At 42.1% G+C, this 14913-nt stretch overlaps 1 protein-coding gene across 3 annotated transcripts in view; it reads left to right on the top strand.

Moving 5' to 3' along the window:
- The window catches only part of STON1 (stonin 1), a 121353-nt gene that overhangs the window by 34633 nt on the left and 71807 nt on the right, over window positions 1-14913 (top strand). For all 3 annotated transcript variants that reach the window (XM_061155454.1, XM_061155452.1, XM_061155453.1), the window contains exons 2-3: window positions 2641-4617; window positions 14524-14726. In XM_061155454.1, the coding sequence (XP_061011437.1) occupies window positions 2688-4617; window positions 14524-14726 (2133 nt within the window). In that variant the 5' untranslated portion in view covers window positions 2641-2687. The remainder of the gene's footprint in view (window positions 1-2640; window positions 4618-14523; window positions 14727-14913) is intronic.

Below are 14913 nucleotides of genomic sequence, written 5' to 3'. Positions count from 1 at the left end.
TTCTAAATTTGTGTGTGTATGTGTGTGAGTGTAATCTTTAGAGTTTTCTACATGTAAGATCATAACATCTACAAACAGACACAGTGTATCTCTTTGCTTTCTGATTTGGATGCCTTTTATTTCTTTTTCTTGCCGGATTGCTCTGGTTAGGAGTTCTAGTACTGTGTTGAACAGAAGTGATGAGTGGACATTCTTGCCTTGTTTCTAACATTAGAGGAAAAACTTTTAGTTTTTTCCCATTGAATATATTAGTCATGGGCTCTTCATATGTGGCCTTTATTATGTTGAGGTAATTTCCTTCAACTCCTTGTTTATTAAGTTATTTCTTATTATGAAAAGATATTGAGTTTTATAAAATGCTTTTTCTGCATCTACTGAGATGATCATATGATAATCATTCTTCGTCCTATTAATATGGTATATCATATTGATTGATTTTCATTTGTTGAACTATTCTTGCATCCCAGGGATAAATCCCACTTGACAATGGTGTATGATCCTTTTAATCTGCTATTTAATTTTGTTTGCTAGTATTTTGTTGAGGATTTTTTGGGCTTCTAGTTTTCTTGTAGTGTCTTTGGCTTTGGTATAAGAGTAATGCTGGCCTCATAAAGTGATTTTGGAAGTCTTCCCTTATCTTCAGTATTTGGAAGAGTTTGAGAAGGGTTGCTGCTAGTTCTTTAAATGGTAGATATCTTAAGTGAAGCCATCTGTTTCTGAGCTTTACTTTTGGGGGGAGGTTTTGATTACTGTTTCAATTCCTTACTAATTATAGGCTGTTCATATTTTCTATTTCTTTGTGATTCAGTCTTAGTAGATGAATGTTTCTAGGAATTTACCCATTTCTTCTAGGTTATCCAATTTGTTGGCATGTAATTGTTCATAGTAGTAGTCCCTTATAGGGACTTCCCAGGTGGCATGGTAGTAAAGAATCTGCCTACCAGTACAGGAGACGCAAGACACCCAGGTTCAGTCCCTGGGTCGGGAAGATCTCTTGGAGTAGGAAATGGCAACCCACTTCAGTATTCTTGCCTGGAAAATTACATGGACAGGGGAGCCTGGTGGGCTACAGTCCATGGAATTGCAGAGTGGGACACAACTGAGCACGCACACACACAGTCCCTTATAATAGTTTTTTATTTCTGTGATGTCTCCTCTTTGATTGATTAACTATTTAAAAACAATTATTTTTGTGTTGGAGTATAGTTGCTTAACAATGTTGTGTTTGTTTCCGGTATACAGCAAAGTAATTCAGTTATACATATATCTATTCTTTTTCCTCTTTGATTTCTGATTTGATTATTTTCTCTTTTTTTCTCAGTCTAGTTAAAACTTTGTCAATGTTGATTTTTTAAAAAAAATCAGCACTTGGTTCATTGCTTTTTAAAAATTTTTTGTTCCCTGTTTCATTTATTTCTGCTCTAACATGTATTCTTTCCTTTCTTCTGCTAACTTTGGGCTTACTTTGTTTTCTTTTCCAGTTTCTTGAGATATAACTTGTTATTTATTTGAGATTTTTCTTCTTTTTAATCCCTGGAGAAGGGAATGGCTACCCATTCCAGTGCTCTTGCCTGGAGAATTCCATGGACAGAGGAGCCTGGTGGAGTACAGTTCATGGGGTCATGAAGAGTCAGACAAAACTGAGCAACTATTACTTTCACTTTTCTTTTTTAATTTAAGTGTTTATCATTGTAAACTGCCCTCTTAGTACTGCTTTTGCTGTATCCCATAAGTTTTGGTGTTGTATTTTCATTTTCGTTGTCTTACGATATTTTCTAATTTCCTTTTCAGTTTCTTCTTTGACTCCTTGATTGTTCAAAGTGTATTGCTTAATTTCTGCTTGCTTGTGAATTTTCCAGTTTTTTTTTTTTCCAGTTTCATTCTGTTGTGATTGGAAAAGATACTTGATATGGTTTCAGTCTTTTTAAATTTGTTGAGACTTTTTTTTGTAAACTAACTGATCTATCCTGAAGAATGTTATGTGTGCGCTTGAGAAGAATGTGTATTCTGATGCTATTATGTGGAATGTTTTATACATATCTGACAGGTTCATTTGGTCTACAGTGTTGTTCAAGTCCTCTATTTCTTTATTGATCTTCTATCTGGTTGTTCTATCCATTACTGAAATTGAAGTATTGAAATCTGTTACTATTATTGTGTTGCTGTCTTTTTCTCCCTTCAGTTTTTTAATGTTTGCTTCATATATTTGGGTGCTTTGATGTTGGGTTTATATGTACTTGTAATATCTTCCTGGTGAGCTGACCTTTTTTTCATTATATAATGCCCTTTTTTGTCTTTTGTGACAGTTTTTTACCTAACGTCTATTTTGTCCTATTAGTATGGCTACCCCTGCTCTCTTTTGGTTTCTATTTCCATAAAGTATCTTTTTCCGTCTTTTCACTTTCATCCTGTGTATTTTTTAAATCTAAAGTGGGTCTCTTATAAACAATGTGCATTTAGATCTTGGGGTTTTTTAATCCATTCAGCCATCAAACTGTTACAGTTTCAAGCATTTCTTTAAACTCAGTTAATCTATAAATCTGGATATTTTAAAATTCAAGTATTTCTCAGAATGAAGACCTCTAGTAACTTGAATTTTTCCCCCTCATTTTATATTATTTTCTCTTTCTCCTTTAACAGAGACAACATATCTGATTCATTGACAAGACCACAATCTGATCCCAAAGATGTGTTCCACGAACCCAGGCAACTGGATCACATTTGATGATGACCCCACTTTTCAGTCTTCTCAAAAGTCAAAGAATTTCCCTCTGGAGAATCAAGGCATTTGTCGGCCAAACGGACTTAAACTGAACCTTTCTGGCCCTAAGGAGTTTCCCAGTGGATCTTCCTCTACCAGCAGCACCCCTCTCTCCTCTCCCATCATAGACTTTTACTTCAGTCCAGGACCTCCAAGTAACTCTCCTCTTTCTACACCTACCAAAGACTTCCCAGGTTTTCCTGGCATCCCCAAAGCAGGGACTCATGTGCTTTATCCTATTCCAGAATCATCTTCAAACAGTCCACTTATAACAGCAACAGGTTCTTCCTCATTGGCTACTAAGCCAACCTGTTTCTCCCAAGCTTCCTTACCCAGTGACCACTCATGTATACATCCAGCCTCCAAAGTGGGTCTTGCAGATGAAATGAGCCCTCACCAGGCTGAAGGGTTCCAAAGTGATACTCCCCAGTTTCAGTATTTTCGGGAGGACTGTGCCTTTTCAAGTCCATTTTGGAAAGATGAAGGCGGTGCTTCCCAGCTCACCTTTGACACTCCAGGAAGCAGAAAGATCTTCCCATCAAGAGACAAAGAGGTGCCTATGGATCAAAAAGGCTTAAATCAGTGTTCATTCAACTACATCTGTGAGAAGCTTGAATATCTCCAATCAGCTGAGAACCAAGACTCATTTGGAAATTTGTCTATGCAGTGTCTGTATGCTGAAGACGCTGCCTCTTCCTTTGTCCCCCACATGCTCTTCAGGAGTCAGCCGAAAGCCGGATGGTCTTTCATGATGAGAATTCCAGAGAAGAAGAACATGATGTCTTCCCGTCAGTGGGGGCCAATTTTTCTAAAAGTCTTACCTGGAGGAATTTTGCAAATGTATTATGAGAAGGGGTTAGAAAAACCATTTAAAGAGTTACAGCTCGATCCATACTGCAGGCTTTCGGAACCAAAAGTTGAGAACTTTAGTGTGGCTGGAAAAATCCATACTGTGAAGATTGAACATGTGTCTTACACAGAAAAAAGGAAATACCATTCTAAGACAGAAGTAGTTCACGAACCAGACATAGAACAAATGCTGAAGTTGGGGTCCACAGAGTACCATGACTTCCTCGACTTTCTGATCACTGTGGAGGAAGAGCTGATAAAGCTGCCGGCTGTTTCAAAACCAAAGAAGAACTATGAGGAACAAGAAATTTCCCTGGAAATTGTGGACAACTTTTGGGGTAAAATCACTAAAGAAGAAGGAAAATTGGTTGAAAGCACTGTGATAACTCAAATCTCTTGCCTCTGCTTTGTGAATGGCAACACTGAATGCTTTTTAACCTTGAATGACCATGAGCTACAGAAGCGAAATGAACGCTATTTTGAGAAAGATCCAGAAAAGAAGGGGATTGATATTCTTGACTGTCATTTTCATAAGTGTGTGAAAGCACAAGAATTTGAGCAATCAAGAATCATTAAGTTTGTACCTCTGGATGCCTGCAGGTTTGAGCTGATGCGTTTCAAAACTTCACACAGCGGGGAAGATCTTCCCTTTTCCCTGAAGTCGGTAGTGGTTGTCCAGGGGGCATATGTGGAGCTTCAGGCCTTCGTCAACATGGCCCATCCCATGTCAGTCCAGAGACCATCATCCCATGCCAGTTCCTTGAGGTCCTGTGACAACATAATGATACACTTTCCTGTCCCGTCTCAGTGGATCAAGGCCCTCTGGACCATGAACCTCCAGAGGCAGAAGTCCCTGAAAGCCAAAATGAACCGCCGGGCGTGTCTGGGGAGTTTACACGAACTTGAATCTGAACCTGTCATACAGGTCACGGTGGGGTCTGCAAAATATGAGAGTGCCTACCGGGCTGTGGTATGGAAGATAGACCGGCTTCCTGATAAAAATTCAAGTAAATATTCAACACGCTAAGCTGGTTTTCATATGAAATCTTTTTTTTTTTTTTTTTTATGCATATGAAATCTCTTAAATGTTTTCACCCTCCTCCTTGGATTGAAACCAGACTGAGGCAGTTGATAACGTCAGTCAGCTAAGGCCATGCTTATTACATCAGTGGGTGGGAGATGGAACATTTAGTCAAACAACTGACTTATTTTGTCCCTTTATACCTATTTCTACCAGATAAGTTTAACTGAATTTTTTTTTTTTTTAAATAGCATAAGAACTACCATCCGAAGCTAGGATTTTATTATGGATAGTGATTCTGAGGGAAATTTCTAGTTGGACCTCTTCACATCAACCTCATATATTAAAATTATTGTTCATATAGCTTAGATTCCTACTTAACTTTTAAGATCTGTCATCCTTGAATATATCTGAATCTTTTATATTCTCAGCCAGTACCAAGACTTCCTCCTTACTTCAAGTGATAGCTAAGTTGGTAAAGAATCCGCCTGCAAAGCAGGAGACCCCGGTTCAATTCCTGGGTCGGGAAGATCCACTGGAGAAGGGATAGGCTAACCCATTCCAGTATTCTTTGGCTTCCCTTGTGGCTCAGCTGGTAAAGAATCCGCCTGCAATGTGGGAGACCTGGGTGTGATCCCTGGGTTGGGAATATCCCTTGGAGAAGGGAAAGGCTACCAATTCTAGTATCCTGGCCTGGAGAATTCCATGGAATTGACTATACAGTCCATGGGGTCGTAGAGAGTTGACACGACTGAGCGACTTTCACTTTTACCTTGAAATAAGACTGCCTTTTATCTTTACCCAAGTTAATTTCCTGTGCTGAATTGACGAATTTGACCATCTTGACAAGTTGTTTTAATTTTAATTAAGCATTGAAACAGTTACTTTTCTTATTTTGCGAAGAAAACAGTGAATCTAGAAGTTTAGAAATTTGAACAGACAGTTCTAGCATTGCATTTATTTTAAAGTAGTAAGTTAGTGGGGGCTTCCCAGGTGGCACTAGTGGTGAAGAACCCATCTGCCAATGCAGGAGACATAAAAGATCTGGGTTCGATCTCTGGGTTGGGAAGATCCCCTGGAGGAGGGCATGGCAACTCACTCCAGCATTCTTGCCTGGAGAATCTCTTGGACAGAGGAGCATGGCCGGCTACAGTCCATAGGGTCGCATGGAGTCGGATATGACTGAAGCAACTTGGCATGCAGGCACAGTAAGTTAGTGTGGGTGTAGCATCATAAAGCAAAAAAGCAAAATTTGAAATTAGGGCTGCTCCCTGTTTTAGTTCAATTATTTCTAGTGGAACACTGGGCTTTGGAGCTGAGTTGGGGGCAGGTTTGGAGCATTTGAGTTGATGCATTCATCATTTAAGCAAACCTTTATTGAGCACTTTTTGTATTCCAAATGTCACATCAGGTGCTGGGGCTCAAGAGAAGTAAGATTGTTTCCTGCTTTCAACTAGCTCTCAGCTGGACTAGTCCTTCAGGGAAATCTAACTTCATTGTAGGACCTCCACGCTGTAGACTTAAGAGGAAGCATTTTTATTTGGGGTAGACCTCCAGCAATGTTTTTCAAAACTGGCTGTCTGTTAGAATAGCCTGCTGTGCTATGCTTAGTCACATCTGACTCTTTGCAACCCCATGGGCTGTAGCCTGCAGGGCTCCTCTGTCTATGCGATTTCCCAGGCGAGCATACTGGAGTGGGTTGCCATTTCCTCCTCCAGGGAATCTTCCCCACCCAGGGACCAAACCCCTGTCTCCTGCATTGTCAGGAGGATTCTTTACCACTGAGCCACAGGGGAAGCCCATTCAGGCTCTGCTCTATGCCAGTTAAATCAGAATGACTTGGGTAGGGGCCCAGGTGAAGCTAATGTGTAGCCTGAGTTGAGGGACACTGCCTTGCAGATCTTGCAGTATTCTGGGGCAGGAAGAACAAGCCACAGACAACAGCGGACCTTAGGGGTGCTGCGCCATCTTGTCTGTACCCTGCAGTTTTCTGGCTTAACACCTCTCAGCTAATTGCAGCTTGAGTTACGGACAGGGCCCGGCAGAGGGGAGACACAGCTGGTGGCTGACAAGCCCCAGGCCCCTGTGCGGAAGGGAAGCCCCTGCTCCGTAGCCCTCTCTCACAGAACTTGCTCTTCTCCTTTCATGCCCGGGTCCCCTCCACAGTGTTCTCTGGACTCGCAGTAGTTCGTAGTTACCTCCTAGTTCCAAGGAATAGCCAGGAGAGCCCAGGCCCGGGGGGAGAGGCAGTGATGGGGTAGTATGCGCACAGCTGTGGCCTCTAAGGGCACCTCCTGGTCAACTCGGACATGATGGGATTGTCTTCTGTGATAGAATCCATTTAGGAACTGTTTCCTGCCTTCTTGATAGCGTTGCTGGAGGAACAAGTTAAAACTATTCTCAGATTATCTTCCTCCCAGGGAAGCAAATTGTGAGGTTTTGAGTATGTGGCTCCAAGGGATCTACTGTCAAAGTTATTTGTGACTTTTATTTTGCTAAACACAAAGGGAAAGAGGGGGAGGCAGGCTGGAACGCTGACTGTAATCTCCTCGGTCCAGAGATTTCCCCTGAGGTCTGGGTGATAACCTGACTCCTGTCGTTCTCCTTTAGTCCTAGAGATGGTCACTGGACCCGGAACAAAAGGTCAAGTGTAGCTTTTGCACAGATTTGAAGAATGATTATGCCTCTGAGGGACGAGCACTGAGGCTTCAGCCTGCTGGCTTGTCTGGCTGGGGTCAGGGGGCGAGGTGTGCAGTGAGCCCGGTCTGCCTGCCCTGTCTTGGTGCAGCCTGGACCCGCTGGGGCAACCACACTTCTGTTTCAAACCGAGAACCCATGCAAATCATCCTTTTTTTATTTTAGAAGGGGAACAACATATATAAAGCTGCTTGTAAAAATGATCCTGTTCGGAATACTGCATTTTCTCAGAATTAATGGTATTGGTAATTTATCCATTCAACAAGAGTTTATTGAGAAGGCTCTCATTCACGCATCTATTCCACCAACACCCACGAAATTTCCTGTAGGTACAGGCTCTGTGCTGGGTGCTCGGGGGACACGGATACAAACGTGTTCCCTGCTCTCCAGAAGCAGATGTCTAACGGGTGAGGCAGACGCGGAAGCAGCTGTCGAAATGCTCTGTGGCACTGTGCTCTCTTCTATTGCAGGCATGTACTGATGAACCTGATGGGGATCCCAGAGGAAGGGGTGATCAGCTGCGGGGGGACGGGTAGGGAAGGCTCTGCTGGAGAGGTGATGCTTCAGCTTGGCCTGTGAGAATCAGTGGGATTCCATCAAGACAGAAACAGCAGAAACACAGGCGTGTCGATGGGGGATCTCACCTGAGTTTCAGGACTGAGGGGAGAGTTGGAGAGGAAACCAGGATGCAAAGAGTGTTGTGAGCCATGTATGGGGTGTGGAGATTGTCAGCAGGGCCTCTGGAATGTTTTCAGGCACATTTGTGACAGAATTCTACCTTGTTTTAGAAAGTCAGGCGTACATTGTGGAGGAGAGATTCAGAAGTAGATTAAAGTAACGGGGAGGCTGGGAGGCCGGTAGGAGGGAGAGAGACTGAATAAGAAGGGGAGGGGGCAGTGGGAGAACTGAGACCAAGGTGAAGGGTGGCCCCGAGACAGTAACAGGTGGTCTGTGGGCTTGGGGGGAAGGGAGGGGCCCGGAGGAGGTCAGGGCCTCTGGCTTTTATGAAAAGATGGGCAGTGGTGCCATTAGCTAAGATAGCCTCTCCTCACTCCTTTTAATATCTGTTTCCAGCCCTGGCTGCATGTTAGAGTCCTTAGAATCATTAGAGCTTTAATATTTAAAATACCCACATATAGGCCGCATCCCCACCAAGCAGACTCCAGGCCTGAGGCCCAGGTATTGGTGTTTGTGAGAGGCTCTTCCACGCTGCTGGCCTGGTAGCTCTCCTGGGAGAAGTGTCCTGGCCTCCTAGGCATCAGTCCCCCCTGCTCTCTGCATGCTGTGTCTTCTAGAGCTCCCTTACTACCCTCCCGTCTGCATTTACCAGCAGTTGTGCTCACTGAGGACAATTGGAAGAATGCATTCCCAGAGAGGCTCGCTGGACTTGGTCCTGCCCTTTGGGAATTCTTGGAGAGGACTGTCCTAGCACCAGGCTCATGCAGAAAGATGTTTACAAGCATTCCAGCTAACTACATAGTGAGAACGCACTGACCAAATAAATCCATTGGGATCAAAGCTGCTTCATTCACATCAGGCCTGTGCACCAAAGGGGGCCCATTGAGGAGGCAGTGAAGCTGTGACCAGTGAACTCTGGAGGAGGGGGAGCTCTGAGCAAGGCTGGGGCTGGACACTTCTGGGGTCACGTGGACTTGTCACCCAGGCTTCTCTACCACCGGGGTGGTAGGGGGTGGTAATGCAAAGAGTAAGAGGCTTCCTGCCACTTTTTTCTTGAGAAGCATAGAAAGAGTAAGGGTAGGGTAGAGAGGGAGTCTTAATCATGAGGCAGTGCTTCTCAAGTGTTCGCGTGCACATGAATCACCTTGTTAGAATGTGGACTCTGATTTAGCAGGTGGGGCTCCCCACACATGCTCCAGCGAAGCCGGAGCCGCGGGCCATGGGCCTCATGCGGAGGAGCAGGGACTTAGAATGCATCCTGATGTTACTATACGATTTTAGAAATCACTTGGGTATTTAGAGAACAGAGGATTTTAAAAGAAATTCTTTAAACCGTTACCCTTTCAAACTAGCTTCTGATAAACCTACACTATTAGAAAAAAAAATTAGAAAAATGGAAACTAAAAAGACTATATGAAGTACTTGTACTCACTAAAAAAAAAATTTTTTTTTTTAAATGCTCCTTTCTTTGGGATTTATGAGATCAGTATTGACCTTTCCTGTTGGTGAAATCACTCATGTGATTTTAGGGGAGGTATAGGGGATGTTGGCTCCTTAAATGTCTTTTCTACCATCATGCCAGTGCTTAATATGCCTTTAACAGTGCATGAGCCTTTCATTTTAAACAAAGGTTGGCCCCAGATAGTTCATTCAGGCTAAGGTGTGGATGACGACAGAGGACTCTTCTTGAGCACAGGTTTTGCTGGGGGTGGGAAAGACGGAAGGAAGGAGAAGGCAATGGATAAAGAGGGAGAGGGAGAGAGGAAAACAGAGGAAGGAGGGGGAGAGAATGAGGACAGAGGAAAACACTCATTAGCCATAGAGGGTGCATATGGTAGCATAGAATTAGAAAGAGAAGTGAGAATGGTGGAGGGTCAATTAACAAATATGTCTATCTCCACTTTCCTGGTTTTACCAATTTTAAAATACATCCTGCTATTATTTTTTTCTTTGCTGTCTCCAGTACATTGGTTTTTCTCTCCTCCACTGATGTCATCCTCCTACCATTCATTCCCTCCAGCTCTCACCAATTCAGTTTCAGATGTAAAATATTTTGGTTCAAGAAGGACTGGATATCTACTAGACCTAAATACATTTTGTGATTTGCATGCATAGTCCTTAGAAAGCGATGAGAGACTGATTACCAAAGCCTGAGAGTGCCCCCTGCTGGTCAGTACTGAGATAAAGAACATGATTTTCCTCTCTTAGTTATTCACTTGTAAATTCCGCAAATAGCCTTTCAGCTCCAAATGTGCCAGACTTGTGCTAAGGATAGACATGATACTTTTCTTCATGGATATCAAAGTTCAAAGGGAGTGTGAGTTACTAAACATTGCAGAGTATTTAGAGTTTTAAAAGCCAAAAAAAAATATGTCAGAAAAATGTTCTTTATCTTTTAATCTTCTTCTTTTTTCTTTTTTTAAAAGAGAAGCGGATAGAAAGTTTTTTTTTCTAAACCTATTTTTGGAGTACTAAGTCTTAAAGTTGGGTTATTTTCATTGCAAAATTCCAAAAGAATTTTTTTTTAAAATGTGAGTATCAAATTAGATCATCTTTAGTATTATTTTCAGCTCTAAAAGTGTAGACTTCTCAGTCCTTTCATTAGCAGAATTACAGTCATTAGATGATAATATTGAATTTATAATCGAATAGCACTTTGCATTTCTGTCAGTACAACTCTCAAGGCGGTAAAGAATCTGCCTGCAATGCAGAGACCTGGTTTCGATCCCTGGGTTGGGAAGATCTCCTGGAGGAGGGCATGGCAACCCACTCCGGTATTCTTGCCTGGAGACTCCCCATGGACAGAGGAGCCTGGCAGGCTAAAGTCCATGGGGTTGCAAAGAGCCGGACACGACTGAGAGACTAAACACACGGTGTACTACGGCTCCACATCTGTGTGTGCCAGCTGGCTTGTTTAATCCTCACAGTGATCCCGTAAGGTTCATACTGTTCCCATCATCACACCCATTTTCAGATGGGGAAACTGAGGCTCGCAGCAATCAAATAACTTGCAAAGGGTCTCACACATCTTTCAAGTAGCAGAGCTGGGATCTGATCCTGGGCATCCTGAGTCAAGTGTTTATGTGCTTAGCCCCCATGCCATAAAGGACTGAGGAGTGCCTGAATTAAGTTTAAATAAACTTACTGTATACTGCAGACAGAAGGCTAGAAAAGCTAATGGATTGTGGAATCTCCCCGTGTGGGTGTGTGGGTGTGTGTGTGTGTGTGTGTGTGTGTGTGTGTGTGTGTGTGTGTGTGAGTGAAGTTATCACCTGACCGCAGTGATCTGGCTAGTATAAAGCAGCTCTGGGGCCGTTGTTGTCTTGCCCTACAAGTGAGTGGTGGAGACGCTAATCAGCATCTGTTGATGGGTGGCTTCTCAAAGGCTTTTATAGCCTTACAATTCTATTAGTCTCTCTATAAGAAGCAGGTTGTAAGGCATAAAAGGAAATTTATCTTTTAAGAATTAAGTGAAATCCTTTAAATTCTTGTTTTTGTGCCTAAAGCTATCTTTTGATGGAAATGTTCTTTCTCACGTCATGTCAGTGATATAGTAATGTAATCTGGCTTTTGAAATTATTGTCATCTCTTGCATAAGTGAAGATAGCTACAAGGAATATGTAGTTGGAATATGCCAGTGCAGGAGACATAAGAGACGTAGGTTCGATCCCTGGGTTGGGAAGATCTCCTGGAGGAGGAAATGGCAATGTACTCTAGTATTCTTGCCTGGAAAACCTCATGGACAAAGGAGCCTGGTGGGCTACCGTCCATAGGGTTGCACAGAGTCGGACATGACTGGAGCGACTTAGCACACACAGCTACATGGAATATGTAGATGCTGTGGACCGATGGAACAGAATCGTGGAACATTTATATAGAGTTACTGCAGTGATTACATTGAAAATACTAACTTCACTGTAACACACACACACACATAAACACACAGTATATAACCCCTCTTAAAAGTTTTTGTGTATATCTGATATCCCAAGTTCTGGCAGAGAGTCTGGTTTGGTATAGAGTAGATGCTCAATACATGGCAAAGCGAATTAAGTGAAGAAAACTATTACGTGGAAACATTGACAGTCAGTATGCCCATCTCTACACTGTACGTTTGTTCCAGTCAAAGCTTTGAGGAGGGTAAGTGGGGATTAATGTACTCAAAATTAATGTCCCACTAAAAAAAAGAATCCTTGGCTTAGAATCTTTTTGAAATGCAAGAAAAAAATTCACTAAGTTGAACTTTAAAAAAAACCATAACTCTTTATAAAGTGACCTAATTTACTCTGAAATTTTCCTTTACATTATCAGTAAATAGAATGGTAAGAAAATGAAAAAAATTAAGAATTATTATAAGATCTTAGTCTACTTAAGTGAAAGTTTTCTTTTTAAATAGGTCTTATGTGCATTGTAGCCCAACAATGATGTTTAAATTAAATATTACTCATCTTTTAATTTAAAAAACTTAGCACACTTGTGTTATTCTATTATTTTGAATTAGGATCACTCAATAGAAGGCACTCACATATGTTCAGTTCAATCACTTAGTTGTGTCTGACTCTTTGCGACCCCGTGAACCGCAGCATGCCAGGCCTCCCTGTCCATCACAAACTCCCGGAGTCCACCCAAACCCATGTCCATTGAGTCAGAGATGCCATCCAACCATCTCATCCTCTGTCGTCCCCTTCTCCTCCTGCCCTCAATCTTTCCCAGCATCAGGGTCTTTTCAAATGAGTCAGTTCTTTGCATCAGGTGGCCAAAGTATTAGAGTTTCAACTTCAACATCAGCCCTTCCAATGTACACCCAGGACTGATCTCCTTTAGGATGGACTGGTTGGATCTCCTTGCAGTCCAAGGGACTCTCAAGAGTCTTCTCCAACACCACAGTCCAAAAGCATCAATTCTTCAGCACTCAGCTTTCTTTATAGTACAACTCTCACATCCATACATGACTACTGGAAAAACAATAGTCTTAACTAGACAGACCTTTGTTGACAAAGAAATGTCTCTGCTGTTTAAAATGCTGTCTAGGTTGGTCATAACTTTCCTTCCAAGGAGTAAGTGTCTTTTAATTTCATGGCTGCAGTCACCATCTGCAGTGATTTTGGAGCCCCAAAAAATAAAAGTCAGCCACTGTTTCCACTGTTTCCCCATCTATTTGCCATGAAGTGATGGGACCAGATGCCATGATCTTAGTTTTCTGAATGTTGAGCTTTAAGCTAACTTTTTTATTCTCTTTCACTTTTTTTTTTTTTCCTCTCACTGTCATCAAGAGGCTTTTTAGTTCCTCTTCACTTTCTGCCATAAGGGTGGTGGCATCTGCATATCTGAGGTTATTGATATTTCTCCTGGCAATCTTGATTCCAGCTTGTGCTTCCTCCAGCCCAGCGTTTCTCATGATGTACTCTGCATATAAGTTAAATAAGCAGGGTGACAATATACAGCCTTGACATACTCCTTTACCTGTTTGGAACCAGTCTGTTGTTCCATTTCCAGTTCTAACTGTTGCTTTCTGAACTGCATACAGATTTCTCAAGAGGCATGTCAGGTGGTCTGGTATTCCATCTCAGAATTTTCCACAGTTTATTGTGATCCACACAGTCAAAGGCTTTGGCATAGTCAATAAAGCGGAAATAGATGTTTTTCTGGAACTCTTGATTTTTTGATGACCCAGTGGATTTTGGCAATTTGATCTCTGATTTCTCTGCCTTTGCTAAAACCAGCTTGAACATCTGGAAGTTCATGGTTCATGTATTGCTGAAGCCTGGCTTGGAGAATTTTGAGCATTACTTTACTAGAGTGTGAGATGAGTCCAATTGTGCGGCAGTTTGAGCATACTTTGGGATTGCCTTTCTTAGGGATTGGAAAGAAAACTGACCTTTTCCAGTCCTGTGGCCACTGCTGAGTTTTCCAAATTTGCTGGCATATTGAGTGCAGCACTTTCACAACATCCTCTTTTAGGATTTGAAATAGCTCAACTGGAATTCCATTACCTCCACTAGCTTTGTTCATAGTGATGCTTCCTAAGGCTCACTTGACTTCACATTCTGGGATGTCTGGCTCTAGGTGAGCAATCACACCATTGTGAATATCTGGGTCATGAAGATCTTTTTTTTGTACATATGAACTTGATATAATTCTGAATTTTTTTCACTGTTGTTGGTCATTGTTTTATTTGAATAATTAATGAAATATTTAACTTTCTTTTTGAAAAAAGAAACAGCCTACTTGAAAACATTTTGGGAGTTAAGATATGTAACTATATAGTGCTAAATTGTACTTATTTGAAAGCTAGTACTTAAAAAAATGCAGTTAGATTCCTCTCTTCCCCTGCCCCCACCCTGTCCAATTAGTGCAAGATTGTGAATTTTGAAGATATGTAATTTTATGGAATTCACAGCCAGAGTGCTAATGGAAATGTTTATTAAAAAGGGAGATGCATGCCTTTTACACTCATGAGAAATGTGCACTGCCCATTGAAATGCTTTGACTGACCTTTTGGTTTTTTTTCTTCAAGGTCCTGATCATCCCCATTGTTTGTCTTACAAACTAGAACTTGGATCAGACCAAGAAATTCCCTCTGATTGGTATCCATTTGCTACTGTTCAGTTTGGGATTCTTGATACCACTGCTTCAAGGACAGAGGTCAGGTCTCTGGGGGTGGAGAGTGATGTCCAGCCACAGAAACACATTAATCATCGGGCTTGCTACAACATCCAGGTACATCCCAAAGCCCTTGGGTTTAGGATGGGACTTTCGAAGCTGTGACCTGATTTGGCTTTAGATCCTTGCTTTGCCTTCTTAAGTAACTTTGTGTGTATGTATGTATTAGACCTAGAAAAGAGCCCAGTTGTGGAAACTTGATGGTCACCAGTGAGCCTAGTTCTTCCCCTCAGTTCTAGAGAAC

This window comes from Dama dama, chromosome 11 (assembly GCF_033118175.1).
Source record: "Dama dama isolate Ldn47 chromosome 11, ASM3311817v1, whole genome shotgun sequence".
Lineage (NCBI taxonomy): Eukaryota > Metazoa > Chordata > Mammalia > Artiodactyla > Cervidae > Dama > Dama dama.
Note: the sequence above shows the minus strand (reverse complement) of the source record. Positions and strands in the feature narration are given on the sequence as shown.